The following is a 25485-nucleotide window of genomic DNA, read 5'->3' on the forward strand; positions in this document are numbered from 1 at the left end:
GTCGGGCATGTGTCTCTGCCAGGGTCCTACACGATCCTAACACAGTTAGGACGATCCTAACACAATTGCCCTTATGCTTCTCAGGTGTCCTATTGGCTTCATGTCAGCCTTGTGTTTGTCTGCTATCTTGGATGGGGGGGGGGCATACCCACAAACATCTCCCTTGGCTTCCTTGAAACCTCTAAGGAGTAATCCCAAGAGGTCATTCAGTTGACCCATCTGTCCAAGGTCCTCTCTGCCCACACCTGGGCAAAGTTCCATAGTCTGCCTCTTATTGGTAGTTAAAGGGGAGCTCCTTCCCTTCTTGGGGCCTTTGTTTAATCTGGACGTTAAGCCACTACCAGCTGGTGTGCAGGAACCTCTTTGGTTTGTCCCAGCAGGAGAGAAAGTAATTTGATGTCCTGTGGCTGGAGGAGTATCAGGAGGAGTGAAAGGAACACTGGTTTTCCCTTCTTGCTGTCCTTCCTGGCATTCTGGAAGAGCCTTCTGTTAGTCTCTGGTCTCCACCAGAACCTTCTCCAGAGGCTCCTTGAAGAGATTGTTTCCACTGAAGAGAGATTTTGCAAACCACAGAGGCCCAAATGTTAAAATCAGAGGGTTCCCTAAAGCAGTGGTTTTCAACCAGCGTGTCATGGCACCCTGGGGTGCCTTGAATGATGCTCAGGGGTGCTGCAGGCAACACTGGCCTCTAGTCTTCTTTCTTTCTTTCCCTCCCTCCTCTTGCATCTCTGCCTCCCAAAGGCTGTTCTTTGCAACAGCCCTGGTTGCAAGCAATGTTGGTGAATGGTGCTTCTTGGGCTGGCCAGGGGGTGCTGGGTACCAGGAGCTGAGGCATCCTCAGAGTAAGCCAGCAAGCAAGCAGTCAAGGTAGCTCATCCAGCCAATCCACCAGTCCTTGAGGTTGGGAATGGACAGACAAGTGGGAGACAGGCAGGCATCATCCTGGCCTTTCTTGGGCTTGCTGTCTACAAGGCTTGCTGGGAGCTGTGTGCCCGGTGCTGAAGGGGAGCCTTTCCGCCATGCAGGCCCAGCAGCACCCGCTGCTGCCTCCCAAGGTAAGATGCTGCCCTCGTGTTCACCTTTGGCCAGTCTCTGTTGGGCCACTAAGACTGAGGGCATCTTCTTCCCAGGTCCCTGTGGGGCAGTGTGAGCAGGCACCTCTTTTGGGGGTGGGGGCAGACCAGAGACAGCAGCAGCAGCAGCTGCCCAGAGGACTCCCAAGGAGAGGGGAGAGGAGGCTGAGGGAACACTGCACAAGGGTGTTCGAAAAGGGGCGAGAGGCTACCAGCTCTGCAGGCAAGGGGGGGGGCATAACTGGGCTCCTCAGCCCCACAGGGGAGCCACAGAAAGAAGGAAATTGGTCAAGGGAGCCAGGACTCAAAAGGTTGAAAAACTCTGTGGATTAATGCATTGATACGAAATACAGTTTTTGAAAGCAAAAAGACTAAACCCTCGGGCTCAAGGGAAAGAAACACATTGCTTTGGGCTGAATATATATGAATAATACAAATTGCTCAGTTGTTGTATTAGTGTAGTTTTGGTCTCTGTGGAAGCCGCCAAGAGTGGCTGGGGAAACCCAGCCAGATGGGCAGGGTTCAAATAATAAATTATTATTATTATTATTATTATTATTATTATTATTATTATTATTATTATTATTATATCACCCTGAGAAGTAAATGTTAATCTTCAATTCTTGTATGTGGAGTCTACTTCATCTGAGGTTTGAGGGTGAAACTGCTAAAAAAGTTAAAGGTAAAGGTACCCCTGTCCGTACGGGCCAGTCTTGACAGACTCTGGGGTTTCGTGCTCATCTCGCTCAAGAGGCTGGGAGCCAGCGCTGTCCAAAGACACTTCCGGGTCACATGGCCAGCGTGACGAAGCTGCTCTGGCGAGCCAGCACCAGCACAGCACACGGAACGCCGTTTACCTTCCCGCTATAAAGCGGTACCTATTTATCTACTTGCACTTAGGGGTGCTTTTGAACTGCTAGGTGGGCAGGAGCTGGGACCGAACGACGGGAGATCACCCCGCCGCGGGGATTCGAACCGCCGACCATGCGATCGGCAAGTCCTAGGCGCTGAGGTTTTACCCACAGCGCCACCCATGTCTCATAACTCAAAATAACTAAAAAATAGCTAACATAAACACATGGAGTCTGTTTGATAGGGACTGTAACTCCAAGAAAAAAGAACTGACCAAATTAACCTGACCAGTTCAGTTTGCCTGATCAGATGAGGCCATTTCTCTTTTATAACTGCAACAGTGCGAGAGAAAGTGGTACATTATGACAAGGATTTAAAAAATGCAACATTATGAAAAAGATAAAAAAAGGGAACGTTATGAAAATAGTTGGTAATCTTTGGCTTTGGCCTCTTATTGAAGGGAATTAATTCAAATTTTGGAACCTAATTCATTGAGGTTTTGTAGATAAACCTTTTGAGTCTGTACCTTCAACAATACATGAAATATGCAGATCCCATCTGAATTCAGTCAAGTTCTTACCTGCCCACTCGACTGGGCATCTATACAGGCATTTTCCATTTGAAGGGGGGCAGTTAATCAATCCAGACATTAAGATTTATGTGCCAAAGGTCATTGCCCAAATGCTTTTCAGGGCTGAGGTTGGGGGAATTAGTGTGAAATCAGAACTAGAAGGCAGATTTGGGGGCTTCCTCCTGGGATTCTGACGGCTCATCTGAGTTGGGTCTCCCCTCAATAAGAGGCCAGATACTCAGGCCTATCTCAGATACTGACGTCGTTTTTTGAATTTTTATTTTATTAAAGATTTTATTGGGTTAGAAAAGTACATACACCTCTGTTTTCATTTCATAAAGTCCTTTCTACAGATCAGTTACAGTGGTACCTCGCAAGACGAACGCCTCGCAAGACGGAAAACCCGCTAGACGAAAGGGTTTTCCGTTTTGGAGGCGCTTCGCAAGACGAATTTCCCTATGGGCTTGCTTCGCAAGACGACAGCCCATAGGGAAATATCCGGGACAGCGGGGAAGCGCAGCGCGTCTTCCCCACTGTCCTCGGACCTCTTCCGAAGCCAGGCGGTGGGGCGGGAACGCCTCCTCCCGCTGCCGCCGGGCTTCGGAACGCTGCTCTGAAGCCGGGCGGCGGGGTGGGAACACCTTCTGAAGGCGGGCGGGGGGCGAAAGTCTTTGTCCCCCCTGCCTGCCTTCCCAGGGGCTTTTAAATCGCCCTGGACAGCGGAGAAGTCCTCCGCTGTCCCGGGGCGATTTTAAAATGCCGCCCGCCAGCATTTTAAGATCGCCCGGACAGTGGAGAAGTCCTCCGCTGTCCCGGGGGTTTTTAAAATGCTGGGGGTGGGAAGAAAAGCCCTTGTCCCCCCCCCAGCCTTCAGAAGAGGTCTGAAGGCGGTTTCCCTAGGAACGCATTAATTGATTTTCAATGCATTCCTATGGGAAACCGTGCATCGCAAGACGAAAAACTCGCAAGACGAAGAGACTTGCGGAACGAATTAATTTCGTCTTGTGAGGCACCACTGTATACTCGATGCGTCCTGATGGCCATCTTCCAAAAATAGGAACAAGAAACACCCCTCTCTTGCTGTATATGGGTGACACGGCAATCCTCTCCTGATCCAGACCTGACCTGAACTACCAAACTAAGGAAATTCTCAGACTACTGCTCTGGTAATGGGTTATCCATTAATTATGAAAAATCAAAAGTCCTGGTGTTTGAAAAACGATTCTCCCGAGTAATGGGTACTGGATGATCACAAACTAGAGCAGACCAAATACTTCCGGTACCTAGGGCTTCTATTCCATCATTCTAAGTCCTGGAAACACCATTGGCAGACCGCCTGTCTAAAGGCGCAGGTAAGCAAACTAGCTATAATTCATTTCTTTTATACAAGGGGAGGTCATTATGTTCCATCAGCCATTAGGGTATTTAATGCAAAATCTGTCTACGCCCAAACGTCTGGTTCAATGGCTCATTCTCCATGTTTGATGGGTTCCAGGCAAAGTTTCATCAGTCCCTTTTACAGGTTCCAAATGCAATCTATTTTTAGAAACAGGTGAATTCCCTCTCTCAACAAAAGCATGATGGGCTGCCCTGAGATACTGGCTTAAGATCTCTGTCTTTGGCCTAGGGAAGGGGTTACTTCCACACCTAAACAACGAGGATGAAAACCATGGTCAGAAAAGCCACTTCGATTGGAATGCCACCTTCACTCTTGTACCATCTGGGATACGATACTGCCCTTGAATCTCTGAGGCAAAGGCTCTGGGACAAATCACATAGTGATCTCCGATCTCAACTTCATGTTATCTGTGGCCCGATAGCAGTAGGAATTCATCACAGGTACAATTTTCAGATGCCTGCATATCTTAAAAATCTGTCTGTACCAACTTATCAGCATCTTTTTACCAAAGCCAGATTAAATGTATTTCCATCAGAAGTGCTAAGTGGCAGACTGAGAGGGATCCCTTATCAGAATAGGCTCTGTGTATGCTCTCAGGACATCAATTGTATGAGGCATATCCTACTGCATTGCGGACAATATGAGCAAGCTAGAGATCTATTGATTAAACCCCTACTGGCAAATCGCCCAGGTAAATCTGAAACCTACTGTATTAAATATCTTCTGGATGACAAGTCTAATGATATCACAGTGGCTGTGGCAAAGTTTCTTTTGGTAGTCATAAGTATCAAAGATCATCATACTCAGGACTGAACAAATATCGTCTCGGTCTTCCTCTCCCAGGGGGTTGTCTGTATGAATCTGTATTTTATTCTGAATCTATGTTACGGGTCTTTGGAGCACAATAAAGATTTATATATTATATTACACACGATGTGAGACATTAATAAAGTTAGGGAGGAAGAAAGAGGTGGAGAGAGGGGGTAGTAAACATTGGTTCTTTTACACAGCATATGTGCAAGTTTTTTGTGTCAGCATCACATGGGTAGGTACTCTTTTTATTCATTTTTAAGTTTTCATTGGCAGTGAGAGAGGTGGGGTGGCCCAGGCCATGATTGGTTGCCTTAAGTAGGCTGCAGTGAGTTTCGGTTGCGTGTGTGAGGGAAAAGGGTTGTTGGGTCAAGTCAGCCATATTGATTTGTACGCTGTCAGCCTTGAAGACAATAAAAGTTCAGGCTTATGAACTGCAGAGTGACCAGGACAGAACAGCCAAAATTTGTCTGAGTTTTGTGTGTGAAGAGGTTTTTCACACATACAAAAGAGGGAGGAATGACTGTGTGGTGACTGCTGCTATTGGAAAAGGATTGGCCTTCCCTTGTTTAAAAGTTAATACAAAATCACTAACATTTCTGTAACAGGTCCTAGGCAGTGAATGTTGTCAATCAGGGACAGGGTTCACAAATTAGAAAGTGCACCCTGTTCTGGAAGAGGATTTTCCAGTACAAAATGAGGACTAAATTTATTTGCTGCTAAAGGGCCTATTATTGCCCAGTCATCACTCACCAACAGCACTCCAAATTCACACTTTGCACATCCCTAAGAGTACATCATATCTTTCATTATACTTACTACTGGGAGAAGCTACCTTCATTACTGTAATACATGTGTATACAACTTTCCATAAAAAAACCAGAACACCAACAACACTCCATGCATTTACAATTGATATTAGTTTGTTGATGTGAAGAACGAAGAAAACACTAGACACACTCTAAACATCTAAATGGGTTTTCCCCTGTGAGAGTATGTAGATGACCTTAACTGAAGCACAGTCCACACTCCTTCAGTTTACATGGTTTCTCCTCTATGAGCTTCTTGATGTTTTGTAAGTGCTCCACTCTCATTGAAGCACATCTCACACCCCATACATTTAAATGGTTTCTCCCGTGTGAGTTTGTTGATGTCTTATAAAATGTCCATTTTGACTAAAACTCTCTCCACACTCCAAACATTTAAAGTTTCTCCCCAGTGTGAATTTGTTGATGTACTGTAAGTTTGCCCCTTTCTCTGAAACTCTTCCCACATTCCATACATTTAAATGGTTTCTCCCCTGTGTGAGTTCGTTGATGTCTTGTAAGAGCTCCACTCTCAATGAAGCACTTCCCACACTCCATACATTTAAATGGTTTCTCCCCTGTGTGAGTTCGCTGATGGATTCTAAAATGCCCACTTCGACTGAAACTCTTTCCACACTCCAAACATTTATATGGTTTCTCCCCTCTATGTGTTCGTTGATGTACAGTAAGGCTTCCTCTACAAGTGAAACTCTTTTCACACTCCAAACATTTAAAGGGTTTCTCCCCTGTGTGAGTGCATAGGTGTATGATCAGTTGTGAACCTTTAGTGAAGCTCTTTTCACACTCCATGCATTTAAATGATTTCTCCCGTACATGAGTTTGTTGATGTACAGTAAGGATTCCATTCCGACTGAAGCACTTTCCACATACCAGACATCTGAATGGTTTCTCCCCTGTGTGAGTTCGTTGATGTACAGTAAGTTTTCCACTTTCACTGAAACTCTTTCCACACTCCATACATTTAAAGGGTCTCTCCCCTGTGTGAATTCGTAGATGTACAGTAAGCTTCCCCCTTTCACTGAAGCTCTTTCCACACTCCATACATTTAAATGGTTTCTCCCCTGTATGAGTTAGTTGATGTTTTGTAAGTGCTCCACTATTACTGAAGCACTTTCCACACTCCATACATTTAAAGGGTTTCTCTCCTGTGTGAGTTCGTTGATGTCTTGTAAGGTTTCCACTATTACTGAAGCTGTTTCCACAATGGATGCATTTATAGGGTTTCTCCCCCGTGTGAGTTCGTTGATGTAAATTAAGATTTTCACAACAACTGAAGCTCTTCTCACACTCCACACATTTATATGGTTTTTCCCCCATATGAGTTCGTTGATGTACAATAAGGACTCCTTTCCGACTGAAGCTCTTTCCACACTCCATACATTTGAAGGGTTTATCTCCTGAGTGAATTCGAAGATGTATGATCAGTTGTGAACTTTCACTAAAACGCTTTCCACACTCCATACATTTAAATCGTTTCTCCCCTGCATGAATTAGTTGATGTTTTGTAAGTGCTCCACTACTACTGAGACTCTTTCCACACACCACACATCTAAATGGTTTCTCCCCTGTGTGAATTCGTTGGTGTACAATAAGTTTTCCGCTTTCAATGAAGCGCTTTCCACATTCCATACATTTAAAAGGTTTCTCCCCTGTGTGAGTTCGCTGATGTATAGTAAGCTGGGAACTTGTACTGAAGCTCTTTCCACATTCCAAACATTTAAAGGGTTTCTCCCCTGTGTGAGTTCGTAGATGTATGGCAAATTGTGAACTTTCACTGAAGCTCTTTCCACACTCCATACATTTAAATGGTTTATCTGTTGTGTGAGTTAAGTGATGTTTTTTAAGTGCTCCCCTACTACTGAGGAACCTTCCACACACCGTACATTTAAATGGTTTCTCCCCTTTGTGAGTTAGTTGGTGTACAGTAAGGTTCCCACTGCAAGTGAAGCACTTTCCACACTCCATACATCTAAATGGTTTCTCCCCTGTGTGGGTTTGTTGGTGTTCAGTAAGTTTTCCACTTACACTGAAGCTCTTTCCACACTCCATGCATCTAAATGGTTTCTCCCCTGTGTGAGTTCGTTGATGTATAGTAAGCTGTGAACACTGACTGAAGCTCTTTTCACACTCCCTACATTTAAAGGGTTTCTCTCCTGTGTGAGTTCGTTGGTGTATAGTAAGCTTTCCACTTACACTGAAGCTCTTCCCACACTCCATACATTTAAAGGGTTTCTCTCCTGTGTGAGTTCGTTGATGTATGGTAAGTTTTCCACTCTCACTGAAGCTCTTTCCACACTCCATACATTTAAATGGTTTCTCCCCAGTGTGAGTTCGTTGATGTATAGTAAGGTGTGAACACTGACTGAAGCTCTTCCCACACTCCATACATCTAAATGGTTTCTCCCCGGTGTGAATTCGTTGATGTACGGTAAGTTTTCCTCTTTCACTGAAACTCTTTCCACATTCCATACATTTAAAGGGTTTCTCCCCTGCATTAGTTTGTAGATGTGTGCTAAGGTGTTCACTCACACTGTAGTACTTTACAGATGGCCCCTCAAAATTTTGATTGCCTTCTCCATCACCTGGTTTAAAGTAGGAAAGAAAGAGAATATTGTTAGGATTTCAAGGAACAGAACAACAGAACTTAACACAGAGAACAAGAGAACTTAACACACAGCAACACCTCCAACAATCTCTCCTCTCCTATGTACCACATTTTTAGGAAAGGAAATAATCCCAGAAAATTATCTCTTAGTGCAGGAGACACATGTTGCAAGTCGACACAGCAGAGTATTAGTAAACAAGATATTTGTTGAAGAGTTTATAATCTCATAAAAACTCAAAAGAGAAGTGTGGTAATGCATATAGAACATGGTTTGAACCCATAACAATTATTTAAAGATGACCAAGGAAGAATTATCAGGATACAGGCAATTGTTGATGGAGAAAAAATGTTCTTGGTGAGAGTCTTTGCACCAAATGAGGGGAAAAAACAGGTATTTAAAGAGAAGTTATTTGATTGTTTGGATAAGATTATAATAATGGGTGGGCAAGAGATATAGGTCATAATATGGAGATGAGTGCTTGGGAGAAATGTGGGGAAAGATTTTAGATTTACAGCATGTTGCACACTGAAGGAGAATTTTATGAAAATGATATATAGGTGGTATCTGACACCGAGTAAATTAGCTAAAATGTACAAGACTGAATCAGATATCTGCTGGAAATGTAAGGGGAAAGTAGTTACTTTTCATCATATGTGGTCGACATGCAAAATGGTTAAGAACTTCTGGGAAATGATATTTAATGAGCTGAAAAAAATGTTTAAGAGGACCTTTGTTAAAACCCCAAAAGCTTTTCTTTTAGGTATAATAGATGCAAGTATATCTAGGGATCACAGATCTCTTTTTATATATGCAACTACAGCAGCATGTATGGTGTATGCTCAGAAGTGGAAGGAGGATGCCAACGAAGGAGGAATGGCAGATGAATTAATAGAATGTATAGAAATGGGAAGATTGACAAATAGAATAAGAGATCAAGATAAAATAGTATTTGAAGAAGATTGGAAATGCTGATGATCTGCAAGGCAGATTGCTTCAAAAATGGCAAAAAAAAATATTTCTAAATATACCTGGCAAGGGGAAAAAACAAGAATAAAATATAAAATACTGATAGAACTGAAAAATAGAGGAGGTTTCTCCCTGCCGGATATGATATTATGAAGCTTATCTGTGGTATTGAAGTGGTGAAAGTACATAAAGGCTTTACAAACCATAGAATTAGGAAAAAAATGTATAGAATATGGGACAGATATAAAAATTTATTGGAAACGTTTGGCTTTCACCTTTGGAAACCATAGCAGTGAAAAAGAAAAATATGATGGATAATTGGGCAACTTACAGAAATTTATTAAGAGAGGAGGAGAATTTAAATTAAAAGAGTTGAAGGATTTACCAGGAATGTTAACAACATGGTTACAATATCATCATTTGAATTAAATATTTTAAAAGGATATGAAGCGGGGGTTTAGGGAACAACCATCACAATTAGAGAGAGACATGTTAAGTTGTAATGTTAAAGTGATGTCTAAAATGTACACCATGTTATTGGAATGGGAGACAAAGAATGAGCAAGTGAAATCTTCAATGATACACTGGGCAATAGATGTTGGTCATAATATAGAAATGGAAGCATGGTAAAGATTACGGAATCCGGACATAAAATTTACAGCATGTTATGGTTTAAGAGAAAATTATATAGATGGCACTTAACACCTAGTAGCTTGGCAAAATGTATAAATTAAAGTCAAATAAATGTTGGAAATGTAAAGAGAAAGAAGGCACCTTTTGCACATGTGGTGGTCTTGTAATAAGAACTACCCAAACAGTATAGAAATTTATTTACGTATACGACTACAGCTGCAAGACTGTTATTTGTCCAAAAATGGAAGGATGAAGGGGTCCCAACGAAAGAAGATTGCATACAGAAACTAATGGAGTATGCAGAAATGGTGAAACTTATCAGAATAATAAGAAATCAAGATAACAAACCTTTTAGAAAGGAATGGAAATGGTTTATTTTCACAAACTGTAAACAGATGAAGACATTGGCAGGATTATTGTAAAAACCTGCAGCTTAAAATATATATATGAGAGATATATGAGAATAGAATAAGAATAAGTTAAGACAATTTGGAGTATGCAGGAAAGGAAGACAATAAATGTAAGGAACTGCATAAATCGAGATGGAAGGGAGTTGAAATTGAAAATGTTAAAACTAGGCAAAAGAATTGTTGCGATGTATATAAATTAAAATTAAAAATAATTTTTAAAATGAAGATTGGAAATGCTTTGTAGATTATTTTGGAAACTTATTGTAGGGACTTCCGGTTCAGCGCCAGCGCTAATGGCTGCTCCCTCTCCGAGCTCCGGGACGGCTCTGCGAGTTCGGGTCTGACCCGCTACGGCAAGCGGGGGACCCCTAAAATCACTGGCACGGAGCCCGTGAACAAGGAGATTCGGTGGGCACCAAAAGCGCCCCCCTTTACCGCAGAAGGAGCCTTTTTAAAGGCTCCGGAACGACAACGGGGAGCGCGGTGCTGAGAATCGCTACCCAGCCCGCAGGGTGAAGCCGCGTCGCCATTAGTGGAGAGCGCTGAGTCCTTCCTGAACAATTTGGACTGAAAAAAACCCGTGAGTAAAACTGAACCTCTATTTGTGTCAAAAGTACTGGAAATTAGGCTGAAAACGGGAACGGCAAAATTAAGGAAGTCTGCCTTCCCCCGACTGCATGTTAACCAAAGCAACGAAAGTAACAAAGCTGCATCCGCATGGGAGATTGCTTTTAACTGTTCAATTTCGACATCTGGACTTTGAATATCCCCTCTAGCTTGCAGGGCAGAGGGGAGGAAAAATAGACTCTATAATCTGCATGACCAATTTAAAGAAAGGGAAACTCTCTGCAGCCTCCAACCGGGTACGAACTGCTTGCAAAACATCGGAACACTGAACTGATCTTAAATTCCTGTGAAAGTTACTTAGTGGAAGTTTTACTTGTTATCTGTTACAAAGTTCTGGGACTTTGTTGCTACAATATATTAGGGAAAATTGAGACTGTTTCATTGGAAAAGTGTTGCAATACGTATATAGAAGCCTCCTGATATATTTGTTCTTAAACTGCTCTTTGTCTTTCTATATGGACATTTTGATTTGCTCCCTCTAGAGGATAAAAAGTTGTTATACTTCGGCACAGTGGAATTTTCCTTTAGGAGACGGCTCCCATGGGAAACGACCTTGGGACATGAGTGGTCCACCAGATGAGATAAGCACAAGAGCCAAGACAAGGCAACATCAACAACAGTTACAGCAACAAAAGAAAAGAGGCTCGATTTCAGGTACAACCCCTACAGTGACAATAGGACAAGAAAAAGGGACAGCCGTCTCCATGGAAGCGGTGTCGCAAGCTCTTCTTAAGATAAACCAATCTCTGGAGAATTTAACAAAGCAGACGGCAGAAAACACTAAGAAATTGACAGAAAACTCACAGAAACTGACAGATTTAACATCAAGACTCGACTTGAATACAGAATCTATTAACAAGCTTACGCAAGAAAATTCTGCCACACGCCAAATTGCGGAGGAAGCCAGAACGATTGCCGGAGCGACTCAAGAAAAATTAGAACCGATTGCCAGAAAGGTCTACGACCACGACGCAACCCTGGCATTGTGGGAACTACAAAGAAAAGAAAGGAATCTGAAATTACGATCAATTCCAGAGGACGAAGGAGACAGTCTTACGGACTTTTTAACGCAAGAGTTTGCTGGCGCCTGGGAAGATCTAGAGGAAGACGAATTTAAGATTACAACAGCATTCAGACTGGGCAAAAGACAGAACAGAAAGGCCCCGAGAGATTGTTTGATTACCTTGAGATCGAAGGAGGAAAGAGACAAAATCTTAAGACTGCATTTTGAAAAGGCCTTACAAATTGGGAACTCACCGATACAGATCTTTAAAGATATTCCTAAACACATTTTGGAGTTGAGAGCTTTTTACAAGGATTTGGTCTACCTGCTGAAGAAGAACAACATACCATTCAGGTGGGAATTTCCACAGGGGCTGTCTTTTGATTACAAGGGAAAGAAGGTGAAAATAAAGACGATACAGGACAAAGAGAAGTTCCTGGAAAGGAATCAAGAGGATTTACAAAAAGGAACTGTGGATCCAATTGCCGAACAAAAGAGTGTAATAGATATCTTGAACCTCTCATTTGGACAGAATCTTCCACCACCATCAGAGGAAGAACAACAATTGGGAGCTGTTGGAGGAGTACCAGGAAAATAACAAGATGGCCCTGCAATTCCTTAGCTGGAATTGTAATGGGATGAACATGCCTTTGAAGAGACGACAAGTATTCCATATTTTGTACAGAGAACAATTAGACGTGATTTGTTTACAAGAAACCCATATAACTAAAGCTCACAGGAGATTGCTTATAAATAAAAGACTGCAACCTGATCCAGAACACCCACCCACCTCACTCACACACGAAAACCAAGATCACCACAGCCAATCACAAGCAAACAATCACACCCTAGGCCAACCCCAACCTCTCTCTCCACCAAAGGAACACAAGTGAACAACACAAACAACGCTGACACCAAACTCTACACACATTAAACATAATAGAAACACCGCCACCCGACCCCACCCCCATCCATCTTCCCTCCCGCCACCCCCCTTTTCTTCTCTCTCTCTTTTTTCTTCTCCCCCTAATGCCTCAACAAATGAAATGGATTTGTAAAAATGTTACATGAAAAAAAACAAACAAAAAATGAGGCACTACACTTCTGTAAAACAAGAAAATCCTTAATAAAATATTTTAAAAAAAATAAAATAAAAGACTGGGACAAGAATTTATCTCGTCGGACAAAGTGAAAAAAAGAGGAGTGGTGATCTACGTAAAAGAGAAATGGGCCCCAAAAATGATTTTTAAAGATGAACAAGGAAGATATTTAGCGGTGGAGATGCAGGTGCAAGGAGAAAAATTCTTAATAATTGGGATCTATGCACCAAATGAAGGTAAAGCAGAATTTTTCAAAAAACTTTACGAAACTTTGATGGACTATTTGGAATACAATATGATAATTATGGGAGATATGAATGGTGTAGTCTCTACAAATATGGACAAGACACAAAGACTGATACTTACGAAAGAAGGGAGACTTCCGAAGACCTTCTTTGAAATGACTGAAAATATGGACTTAATTGATATTTGGAGAACAAGGAACCCTCTAGAAAGAGAGGGAACCTTTTTCTCCCATGCAAAGATGACCTGGACCAGAATTGACCAAATATGGGTTACTAGTGGAATGGCTCCGAAGATAAAGAAGGTAGAAATCTGCCTAAAAACATGCTCTGACCATAATGCCGTAAAGATGGAAATGAAACAGACAATAACTGGTCAGTTTAGATGGAGGATGAATGACACCCTGTTCCGAGATAAGGAGATCCACAGGAAGGCCCAAAAAACCTTAAAGGACTATTTTGAAATTAACCTGAAGGGCGATCTGGAAAAAAGAGTGATCTGGGACGCAAGCAAAGCTGTGATGCGAGGATTTTTGATCCAACAAAATTCAATAAAGAAGAGAAAGCAGAATGAGAAAAAGGCAAAGATTTTGGAAAAGATAAAAGAAGGAGAGAAAAAATTAAGATCAAAACCAAAGTCCCAGGAGATCTTGAGAGAGATCAAGTTATATCAAACACAATATATGGAATTGATGAACCAAGAGATAGAATGGAAGATAAAGCAAATGAAACAAAAGACATTTGAGTCGGCAGATAAATGTGGTAAACTTTTGGCATGGCAATTAAAGAAAAGACAGAAATTAAATACAGTTACAAGTTTAGAAGTGGATGGAAAGAATATATCTAAACCTAATGAGATAAGAAATTGTTTCGTGAGCTTCTTTAAAAAGCTTTATTCCCAAGGATTACAAAATGAAGAGGATATAGACAAATTCCTTAATAAATATGGATTACAAAAGATCTCTCACCAAAGCAAGGTGGATTTGAACCAGAGATAACAGAACAAGAGATAGAGGGTGCCATTCAGAACATGCAATTGGGCAAATCTCCAGGACCAGATGGACTGACTTCCAGATATTATAAATCTTTGAAGGAGTGGTTGATTCAACCGTTAAAGGAAGTCTGTAACGAGATTTTAGAGGGGAAAAAGGCACCAGAATCGTGGAAAGAAGCATATATCTCACTCATACCAAAGACAGAGACTGAAAAAACTCAATTGAAGAACTACCGCCCAATTTCATTACTTAATGTGGATTACAAAATTTTTGCAGACATTTTAGCAAAAAGATTTAAAAAAGTGCTGATGGAGAAGATTCATAAGGATCAAGCAGGCTTTCTCCCAAAAAGACACCTCTCAGACAATGTAAGGAATATAATAGATATCTTGGAAAAACTAGAGGTGAACATAAATACTAAAGCAGTTTTGATATTTGTGGATGCGGAGAAAGCCTTTGACAACATTTCTTGGAGTTTTATGAAAAAGAATCTTCATGGGATGGGGGTAGGGCAAGGTTTTGAGAATGGTATGGGTGCAATATATTCCGAACAAAGAGCTAAGTTGATTGTAAATAATGTAATAACTGAGGAACTTAAGATAGAAAAAGGAACACGACAGGGGTGCCCAATTTCCCCATTGCTTTTCATTTCGGTTCTGGAGGTGTTGCTGAATATGATTAGAGAGGACCAGCAGGTCAAAGGTATAAAGGTCGGAGCTAAACATTACAAGTTAAGAGCGTTCGCAGATGACCTTGTATTGACTTTGCAAGAGCCAAACACTAGTACGAAAAGAGTGTTGGAAATAATCCAACAATTTGGACAGGTAGCTGGATTTAAATTGAATAAGCAAAAAACTAAAGTCCTAGGGAAAAACCTAACAGATATTGAGAAAAATAAGTTTCAAGAAGAGACAGGTTTGATGGTGGTTAAGAAGGTGAAATATCTTGGGGTAAATTTAACATCTAAAAATTTGAACTTGTATAAGGATAACTATGAAAAATGCTGGTCAGAAATTAAAAAAGATCTAGAAATATGGTCAAATTTGAAATTGTCAATGCTAGGCCGAATTGCAGTGATTAAGATGAATGTATTGCCTAGAATGTTATTTTTGTTTCAAACCTTGCAGATTATTGATAAGATGGATTGTTTCAAGAGGTGGCAGAAAGATATTGCGAAATTTGTCTGGCAGGGCAAAAAGCCCAGAATAAAATTTAAAATACTAACAGATGCAAAAGAAAGAGGGGGATTTGCCCTGCCGGACTTAAAATTGTATTATGAAGCAGCAGCGTTCTGCTGGCTGAAAGAGTGGATGCTCCTCGAGAATACAGATATCTTGGATTTGGAAGGTTTCAATAATGCATTTGGTTGGCATGCATATCTGTGGTATGACAAAATCAAAGTGCATAGTATCTTTAAACACCATATTGTCAGGAAAGCGCTGTTTAATGTTTGGATGAGATATAAAGATCTGTTGGAAAATAAAACCCCTAGATGGTTGTCACCTTTAGAGGCTAAGGCACATAAAAAAGTTAATATGGAGGTCGGATGGCCAAAGTATTCTGAGATTTTGGAACAGGAGGGGGAGAAATTGAAACTAAAGAGCCATGAAAAACTAAAACCCAAAGTACAAGATTGGCTCCACTACTATCAAATAATGGAGGTTTATAAACAAGACAGGAAAATTGGCTTCCAGGTGGAAAAGTCAAAATTAGAAACTGAATTGTTAGAACCCAATACTAAGAATCTCTCAAGAATGTATAACTTGCTGTTGAAATGGAATACACAAGATGAAACAGTAAAATCAGCTATGATTAAGTGGGCACAGGACATTGGTCATAATATTATGTTTGCTGACTGGGAAAGGTTGTGGAACACCGGTATTAAATTTACGGCATGTAATGCCTTAAAAGAAAATATTATGAAAATGATTTACAGGTGGTACATGACCCCAGTCAAGCTTGCAAAAATTTACCATTTGCCTGATAACAAATGTTGGAAATGTAAGGAAACTGAAGGTACTTTTTATCATCTTTGGTGGACATGCCCGAAGATTAAGGCTTTCTGGGAAATGATATATAATGAAATGAAAAAGGTATTTAAATATACTTTCCTCAAGAAACCAGAGGCCTTTCTCTTGGGCATTGTCGGCCAATTGGTACCTAAGAAAGATAGAACCTTTTTTATGTATGCAACAGCAGCAGCAAGAATATTGATCGCAAAGTATTGGAAGACACAAGATCTACCCACCGTGGAAGAGTGGCAGATGAAAGTGATTGACTATATGACACTGGCGGAAATGACTAGCAGAATTCGTGACCAGGGAAAGGAGACTGCGGAAGAAGACTGGAAGAAATTTAAGACTTATCTTAAGGACTATTATAAACTTACTGAATGTTAGAATGTCGAGATTTTATAGAAAGAAAGGGCTGCAGCAATATAAGATTAGACTAAAATAAAAGGACTATGATGAATTAGGGTTGAAAAAATATCTATAAGTTGCTATTAAAATATGGACATGAGGATGCAGAAAGGGGAGGTATGGGGGAGTCCGAGGAAAGAAGTTTATGAAAGAACATTATGAAATAATACTTGTTTGTTTGTCTTTTTATATGTTTGTGTGTTATAAAAAAGCTTTGTAAAACCAATAAAAAATTTATTAAAAAAAAAGGAAACTTATTGTAAACACATTAAAAAGATAACAGTAAAATAATGAATTCAGCAGTAAGAATACTGGGATATAAAACTGAGATAAAATAAGATATGGGGAAAATTAGAATATGTAGTGGAAAATAAATTAACAAAATGAACCATGGAAGGAGTTGAAGGCGAGTCAATATCAGTTATGTGTTTTGCATTGGAAGCATTGTTATTGTTTCAAGTGTAATAATGAAAATGGTAAATAAGATTTAGATAGAGATAGATGATATAAATATGTAGATATATATATGAAAATTGTCTCTTAGTATCCAGTTCCACCTTGAACTCCCATGTAACACTGAGCACCGAGAAAAACCTTCTGGGCTGAGGTGGGGCACCTATAGTCTTCCAGATGTGGCTGAACTCAAACTAGCATCAACCCAGGCAGGAACGTCCAATGGCCAGGATGATAGGAGTTACAGTGCCGCAGCCTCTGGAGGGACACACTTTCTCCACCTTCCCTCTCTTCTGAAAGTGCTAGATTTCTGCAGTCCATTTTCTCCTGCCTCCTCTAGGTAATGTCTTAGACCATGTCATTACCGAGGAGGCAGGTTCAGTCGTTGTTTGAATACTATTTCTGCCTCTGGGTCTGGTCTTGACCAGAAGGATATTGGAATCAGCAACGGAGACCCATATGACGTAAAGGTGCTGCTGTGCAATGCTAGGTCACTGATTAATAAGACCACTGCCATCTATGACTTGATCTGGCTTGAGACTTGGTTGGATGAAGCAGATGGGCCTGTCCTTGCCACTGCTTGCCCACCAGGTTTCTCTTACACACAGCAACCCAGGTCATACAGGTGGTGGCGGGGGAGGGGGGGTTGCAGTGATTTTTTAGGCAGTCATTAGCTTGCACCAGGCATCCTATTGGGAAGACCCAGTTTTCTGAGTGCATGTTCTGGAAGTTGGGCGATAGGGGCAGTACAGGATTCCTTTTGGTGTCCCAACCTCCCCACTGCACCAAGGATTCCCTGGCCAAGCTGCTTCAGGTCGTGGTGGATGTTCTCCTGGAGACACCTCCTGGAGACATGGATGTTAAAATCCTGGGGGATTTTAACATCCATGCCAACACAACCTTACATGGGGTCACTCAGGACTTTGTGGAAAGCATGGCCTCTATGGCCCCTGAATAAGTTTGGCCCAACTCATAGTCACAGACGTGCCTTGGACCTGGTGTTCACCTCTAGTGATGTGGGTGATCTGACACTAGGTAAAAGCGAAACAAAAGAAGTGCCATGGACAGATCACTTCCTGGTGCAACTGGACTTCTCCCTGACCCTTCCCCTCTGCAGGGAGATGGGACCGATTCAGATGGTCCGGCCCTGCTATTTAATGGATCCAACTGGTTTCCAGAGAGTGGTAGGGAATGTTTTATGCCACGTTGATGCCCTTTCAGCTGATTCCCTGGTGGCCCGCTGGAATGCAGAGTTAACCAGGCTATTGACTGTCTGGCCTCAAAGCGCCCTCTCCGATTGCATGGAGTTCCCTGGAGCTGAGGGCAATGAAACAATCGCTGAGACGGCTACAGTGCTGGTGGCGGAAAACTCATTCTGAATAAGACCGGACACAAGTTAGAGCTCAATGTCGAGCCTACCAAGTGGCGATAGCAACAGCGAAGAGGACCTTCTTCACTGCCTCTATTGCATCTGCAGCAAACAGCAGGAGGAGACTCCTTCAGGTGGTTCATAATTTAACGGAACCACCTGCACCATCAGGGCCCAATAAGGGCCCCAAGATCTCCTGCAATGATTTTGCAAAGTTTTTTGCAGATAAAGTCACTCAGATTTGGAAGGAGGTAGACTCCACCGTGGGAGCAGGGCCAGGGCGGGAGAGTGCTAGAGTTCTGTCTGGTCCTGTTACATGGGATCAATTCCAATCTGTTACCTCTGAGGATGTGGACAGGCTGCCTGAATGAGTGAAACCGACCACCTGTCTCCTGGATCCTTGCCCATCCTGGCTCATAAAAGCGAGCCGGGAAGGGCTGGGCGATGGGCTTCGTGGGGTGGTGAATGCTTCCCTCTGTGAGGGAGCTTTCCTAGACCCGCTGAAAGAGGCGGTTATTAAACTGCTTCTTAAAAAAACATCTTTAGACCTGGCCAATATGGCCAACTATCGCCCAGTCTCAAATCTTCCATTCTTGGGCAAGGTGATTGAACAGGTGGTTGCAGAACAACTCCAGGCACGCCTGGAAGATGCAGACCTTGATCTCCGGCGGGCCTGGGACAAAGTTGAAAGCTGTTTCCTAGTTCTGCTGGATCATCATTACAACCTTGAGGAACGTCTAGGGGAGCTCGGAACTGGGGGCACTGTTATACAGTGGTTCCGACCCTTCCTCCTGGGCCGTGTCCAGAAAGTGCTGTTAGGGGAGCCTCAGGGTTCTGTCCTCTCCCTCATGCTTTTTAATATCTATATGAAGCTGCTGGGAGAGATCATCAGGGGGATTGGGCTGGGTGTTCATCAGTATGCGGATGTTACCCAGCTCTACCTCCCTTTCAAATTGGAACCATTGAAGGCAGTGAAGGTCCTGTGTGAGTGCCTGGAGGTGGTTGGAGGATGGATGGTGGCTAACAGGTTGAATCCTGACAAGGCAGAAGTACTCTTTTGGGGGGACAGGGAGCGAGCGGGTGTGGGGGACTCCCTGCTCCTGAATGGGGTAACTGTACCTCTGAAGGAGCAGGTGTGGAGCCTGGGAGTTATTTTGGACTCACAACTGTCCATGGAGGTGCAGGTCAACTCTGTGTCCAGGGCAGCTGCCTACCAGCTTCATCTGGTATGCAGGCTGAGACCCTACCTGCCCGCAGACTGTCTCGCCAGAGTGGTGCATGCTCTAGTTAACTCCAGCTTGGACTACTACAACATGCTCTATGTGGCGGCTACCTTTGAAGATGACCCGGAAACTGCAACTAATCCAGAATGTGGCAGCTAGACTGGTGACAGGGAGTGGCAGCCGAGACCACATAACACTGGTCCTGAAAGACCTACACTGGCTCCCGGTAAGTTTCCAAGCACAATTCAAAGTGTTGGTGCTGACGTTTAAAGTTCTAAACGGCTTTGGGCCAGTATACCTGAAGGAGCATCTTCACCCCCATCGTTCAGCCCAGACACTGAGGTCCACCTCCAAGGGCCTTCTGGAGGTTCCCTCCCTGCGAGAAGTGAGGTTACAAGGAACCAGGCAGAGGGCCTTCTTGGTAGTGGCACCCGCCCTGTGGAACGCCCTCCCATCAGATGTTAAGGAAATAAACAACTACCCGACTTTTAGAAGACATCTGAAGGCAGCCCTGTCTAGGGAGATGCTTTTAATTTTATTGGAAGCCGCCCAGATTGGCTGGGGAAACCCAGACAGATGGGTGGGGTAGAAATAATAAATTTTTTATTATTATTATTATTATTATTATTATTATTATTATTATTCACTAAGCGCAGATGTCAGGGGTTTAGGAGCAGAGGCAAGGGCAAGGGAGGAAACAGAGAGCGAAGGGGAGGAGGCAGAAGAAAAGATGAGTGATGACGACGACCCGAGATCTCCGAGTCTTTCCAGTGAATCAGAGGATTCACAGAAAGGAGCACCAGTGGCCAGGGCAAGGGGGGAGTCTAGGGGGGCACCCCAGGAAGATAGAGCCAGAGGGGACTCAGAGGAGAGCAGTTGGAAATCGGGACCAGCGTCACCGCCAGAGAGCAGGGAAGAGGAAGGGAGCCAGGGGGCAAGCGCTGGCAGCTCACCACAGGAGGGAGGGCATGAGTCAGGAGTGGCCACACCTCCATCGGGGAGCGAAGAAACGGTTAAGAGGAAAGTGGAAGGTTGGGCGCGCGCGCCAAGTTCAAATGCAGAGGAAGGCGGCGCAGTAAGCAGCCCGGAAAGGGAGCCAGGTCCTAAAGCCCGGCGCAAGGAGGCAGGAGGGTCCGGGTCAGCGTCAGAAGAATCCCGGAAGGAAGAAGCCCCGGGGGGTAGAGGGACCCAGAGGAGGACAGTCAGGCGGAAAAGGTGGAGCAGGGCTAGGATATTAAGTTGGTGCGCACGGGGCGGAGACTCAGACGGAGCTTCGTCGATCACGCTACTAGACGTAGAGTTGCGCGCAGCAGCGTGAGAATGGAAACTGTAATTCAATAAAGACTTTTACTAAATGATCGCTGGCTAGCGTGATCCTCTGTGAGCTAGGATCTTCAAGCAGCTCTGACAGCAGATAAAAGATCAGCCTCCTTCACACAGCACATAGTTAAACTAGGGAACTCGATCCCACAGGGAGCAATGATGGCCCAAATAGCTGGAGGAGAGGTCTATTGCCAGCCACTCGCCGTGATGGCTCTGCAATGCCTCCACACTCAGAAGACAGCAGTGTTCCTAAATACTGGAAACTACATGAGGCAATAATAATAATAATAATAATAATAATAATAATAATTTATTATTTATACCCCGCCCATCTGGCTGGGCCTCAACAGCCACTCTGGGCGGCTTCCATAAAAACCAAAAATACAATAAAATATCACACGTTAAAAACTTCCCTGAACAGGGCTGCCTTAAGATGTCTTCTGAATGTCAGGTAGTTGTTTATCGCTTTGACATCTGCTGGAAGGGTGTTCCACAGGGCGGGCGCCACTACCGAGAAGGCCCTCTTCCTGGTTCCCTGTAGCTTTGCTTCTCGCAATGAGGGAACCGCCAGAAGGCCCTCGGCGCTGGACCTCAGCGTCCGGGCAGAATGATGGGGGTGGAGACGCTACTTCAGGTATCCTGGGATGAGGCTGTTTAGGGCTTTAAAGGTCAGCACCAACACTTTGAATTGTGCTCGGAAACGTACTGGGAGCCAATGCAGGTCTTTCAAGACCGGTGTTATATGGTCTCAGCGGCCGCTCCCAGTCACCAGTCTAGCTGCCGCATTCTGGATTAGTTGTAGTTTCCGAGTCACCTTCAAAGGTAGCCCCACGTAGAGTGCATTGCAGTAGTCCAAGCGGGAGATAACCAGAGCATGCACCACTCTGGCGAGACAGTCCGCAGGCAGGTAGGGTCTCAGCCTACGTACCAGATGGAGCTGGTAAACAGCTGCCCTGGACACAGATTTGACCTGTGCCTCCATGGACAGCTGTGAGTCCAAAATGACTCCCAGGCTGCGCACCTGGTCCTTCAGGGGCACAGTTACCCCATTCAGGACCAGGGAATCCTCCACACCTGCCCGCCTCCTGCCCCCCAAAAACAGTACTTCTGTCTTGTCAGGATTCAACCTCAATCTGTTAGCCGCCATCCATCCTCCAACCGCCTCCAGACACTCACACAGGACCTTCACTGCCTTCACTGGTTCTGATTTAAAAGAGAGGTAGAGCTGGGTATCATCCGCATACTGATGAACACCCAGCCCAAACCTCCTGATGAACTCTCCCAGCAGCCGCATGTAGATGTTGAAAAGCATGGGGGAGGGGACAGAACCCTGAGGCACCCCACAAGTGAGAGCCCAGGGGTCTGCTCTTGTGTTCGAATCCTGCTTGTTGGTTTCCCAGAGGCATCTGGCTTTGCCAGTGTGAGAACAGGATTCTGGACTAGATGGGCCACTGGCCAAATACTATTCATATGTTGTTTCTTCACAGCGTGAATAAATGGCTCAAACAGGAGATTCACACCTCCAACGTCTAACAGACAAGAGGAATAAAAATGTGCCCTTACCTAGAGAGGCCACCATCTCATAATTCTCCTCCATGACTTCCTTGTGCAGAGCTCTTTGGCCAGGATCCAGCAGAGCCCACTCCTCCTCCGTGAAAAACACAGCCACCTCCTCAAAGGTCAAGAGGGCCTGGAAGAAGAAGAAAACAGGGCTGCTCTTAGATCCCCATCATCCCCACTCAACACAGAGGGAGGCTGGGTGGTCCCATCTGTGCCTCTTCCCTCCTACCTGATTCCCCAATGCTCTTTCCCTACCTGAAGAAGCTGCCTGGCTCCTCTTTCCACTCCACCTTGAAGAAGAGAAGGTCCAAACGGTGTCTCTGAGGCCATTGGTGAGGCGATTCGGAGGAGCCGTAAAGTTGGCCACTTCTGGGACTTCTGCAGTTCTACTTCAAAGAAAGGAGCTGTGCTTTTATCTTCCCAACTCTGTGAGATAGGACAGGGTGAAAGATAACCGGGGGTCAAAACTGGTCCCTCGTGAGCACAGACCTGAACTTGCCTGATTGGATTTCAATCCCGCCACTCATGTACCCATTTCCCTTGCTTAGCAGCAGGTGAAAATCCAAAATGTGCCTCTTCCCTCCGCTTCAGGGCCTCATAAACAGGACAGCAAACCCTCCCCCATTGTTCCCCCCTCTGCCGACATGGGGACAGTGGCGTAGCGTGGGTTGTCAGCACCCAGGGCAAGGCAAGTAATTTGCGCCCCCGAACCCGTGGATTTTAGCACTCAAGTGCGAGCGCACCCCCCAGATGTTGCGCCCGGCCCCCTGCACCCCCCCACGCTACGCCACTGGGGCTGGGGGCGAGCGAAGGAGCTAAGGATCTCCCCAAAAGGCTCATCAGGAATTTATTAAATTTATTATTTGCTGAGCCCCCGCGGGCCGAGGCAGCCGAAGCCCCCTCCTCCCGGCAGGGTCCGGGGGCTTCCAGCCGTGCTCCGTCCTCGCCCCCCCCCGCACGGCTGAGAGCCGAAGCCAGCGGCGCCCCCTTCTGCCCTCCTCCCTCTCCTCCCTCCCAGTCTGCAGAAGCAACCGCCGCCTGTGGCTGGGCCGAGGGGATGGCGTCGGCGGCGGGGTGCGGAGGCTGCCCGTGCCCGGCCAGGCGTCGGTGGCGGCGTCGGCGCTGCTGCAGCGGCTGCTCCTCCTGCGAGCAGTGAGTGGAGCGCAGCCGCAGCGGCGGCGGGGGGCGCGCTAGGGCGCAAGGCTGGCGGTGGCGGCGGGGAGCCCGGCGAAGGAAGGAACTTGTCCCTTCCCTCTGGACTCGCGCCCCCCCAGATGTTGCGCCCGGTGCGGCTGGCACCCCTGGCACCCCCCACGCTACGCCACTGCATGGGGGCCACCCCCTTCCCAAGAAGCAAATCCTTGTTTCCTTTTGCCAACTCCTCACAATAGCCGCTGCCTGCCCTCCATATCTTCCCCCATGGAACCAGCTCTACCAGGAGCCCTACTGAGGCAAGGGCTTCAGCAGCACATTTCGGAAGGGGGCAGATCAGGGTCCTGGAGGAGCTCAGCCCCCCCCCCTGCCACTGGAGACAGAGCCTGGGGGGCAGGAGTGGGGCAGCAGTGAGAAGGGAGATGGAGGGTGTTAAACAGAGAGGAGCATCACGAGGTGGAATGGGGCTGCCCCCCCCCTTTGAACGGAGGAGGACTGACTTCTGAGTCAACATGCACAGGGTGGGGCTGCAAATCCCTTTGCAATTAATTAAGTTCCACTGGGGGGGACCCTTTTCTGGTTCGTCTCAAGTGTCTTCGCTCCCCCCCCCCACTCCCCCCACCATGGGAACCTGGCTTGATCTCTGCGCTTCAGAGAAGATCTTGCAATGCAAACCCTGTTGGGGGAGGGCGATCCCACTTTGCAACAGGGTGGCCTGCATGCAGCCCCCCCCCCCATGATTCCCACAGGGAAAGAGCGGAGCCCCTCCCTGCTTTTTTTTCTCTCTCCCCCCCCCCTCAATCCTCCCGCCTCCTTTCCCAGCTGCCATTTGTAGATTCAGGGAGAGGGAAAGCAAATCCTTCTCCCACCCCCCTCCCCAAATAACCCCCCCCAATATGCGGCACCTCTTTCTCCTCTTCTCCAAGCCCGCTTCTCTTCCGGGAATGAGGATGGAGACCCCTCCCCTCCAAATAGCCTCTCCCCACCCAAAAAAAGAAAAACAAATTTCCTGCCTCTCTAGGAAGCGGAGCTCATTGACCCAGAGGGAGGGGGAGGGGCAGGAGATCCGCCTCCCCCCCCCTCCCTGCAAACATGAATTTCCTTCCCAGCCGGCAAGCTCTACATTCCCGTTTATTTAGTGAGAAATTCACGGGTTCGATTACCTGCAGCGGCAGCGAAAGACGACCCACCCCCCCACCCCGATTTCTGAAAAGCCTCCCCCCGGGATCTTTATTGTTGCAACAGGACTGGGCTGCATCAATAGGAGTATAGCATCTAGATCAAGGGAAGTAATAGTGCCACTGTATTCTGCTCTGGTCAGACCACACCTGGAGTACTGTGTCCAGTTCTGGGCACCACAGTTCAAGAAGGACACTGACAAACTGGAACGTGTCCAGAGGAGGGCAACCAAAGTGGTCAAAGGCCTGGAAACGATGCCTTATGAGGAACGGCTAAGGGAGCTGGGCATGTTCAGCCTGGAGAAGAGGAGGTTAAGGGGTGATATGATAGCCATGTTCAAATATATAAAAGGATGTCACATAGAGGAGGGAGAAAGGTTGTTTTCTGCTGCTCCAGAGAAGCGGACACGGAGCAATGGATCCAAACTCCAAGAAAGAAGATTCCACCTAAACATTAGGAAGAACTTCCTGACAGTAAGAGCTGTTCGCCAGTGGAATTTGCTGCCAAGGAGTGTGGTGGAGTCTCCTACTTTGGAGGTCTTTAAGCAGAGGCTTGACAACCATAGGTCAGGAGTGCTCTGGTGGTGTTTCCTGCTTGGCAGGGGGTTGGACTCGATGGCCCTTGTGGTCTCTTCCAACTCTATGATTCTATGATTCTAGGACTTCTACCCACCACATGGAAGAAGCAGCAAG

General features: G+C 45.2%; 1 protein-coding gene across 1 annotated transcript; it reads right to left on the reverse strand.

Annotated features, from left to right (window-relative positions):
* Positions 1-4742: 4742 nt before the first annotated feature.
* On the reverse strand, positions 4743-25485 carry LOC309525758 (uncharacterized protein). The gene is made up of 4 exons (XM_082211268.1): positions 25466-25485; positions 22718-22888; positions 22466-22592; positions 4743-8114 (listed from the first exon to the last, which is right to left on the reverse strand). Exons 2-4 carry the CDS (start codon positions 22790-22792, stop codon positions 5908-5910), a joined length of 2409 nt encoding a protein of 802 aa, XP_082067394.1. The 5' UTR covers positions 22793-22888; positions 25466-25485; the 3' UTR covers positions 4743-5907.

Source organism: Podarcis vaucheri (assembly GCF_965113315.1).
Source record: "Podarcis vaucheri genome assembly, chromosome: 2".
Classification (NCBI taxonomy): domain Eukaryota; kingdom Metazoa; phylum Chordata; class Lepidosauria; order Squamata; family Lacertidae; genus Podarcis; species Podarcis vaucheri.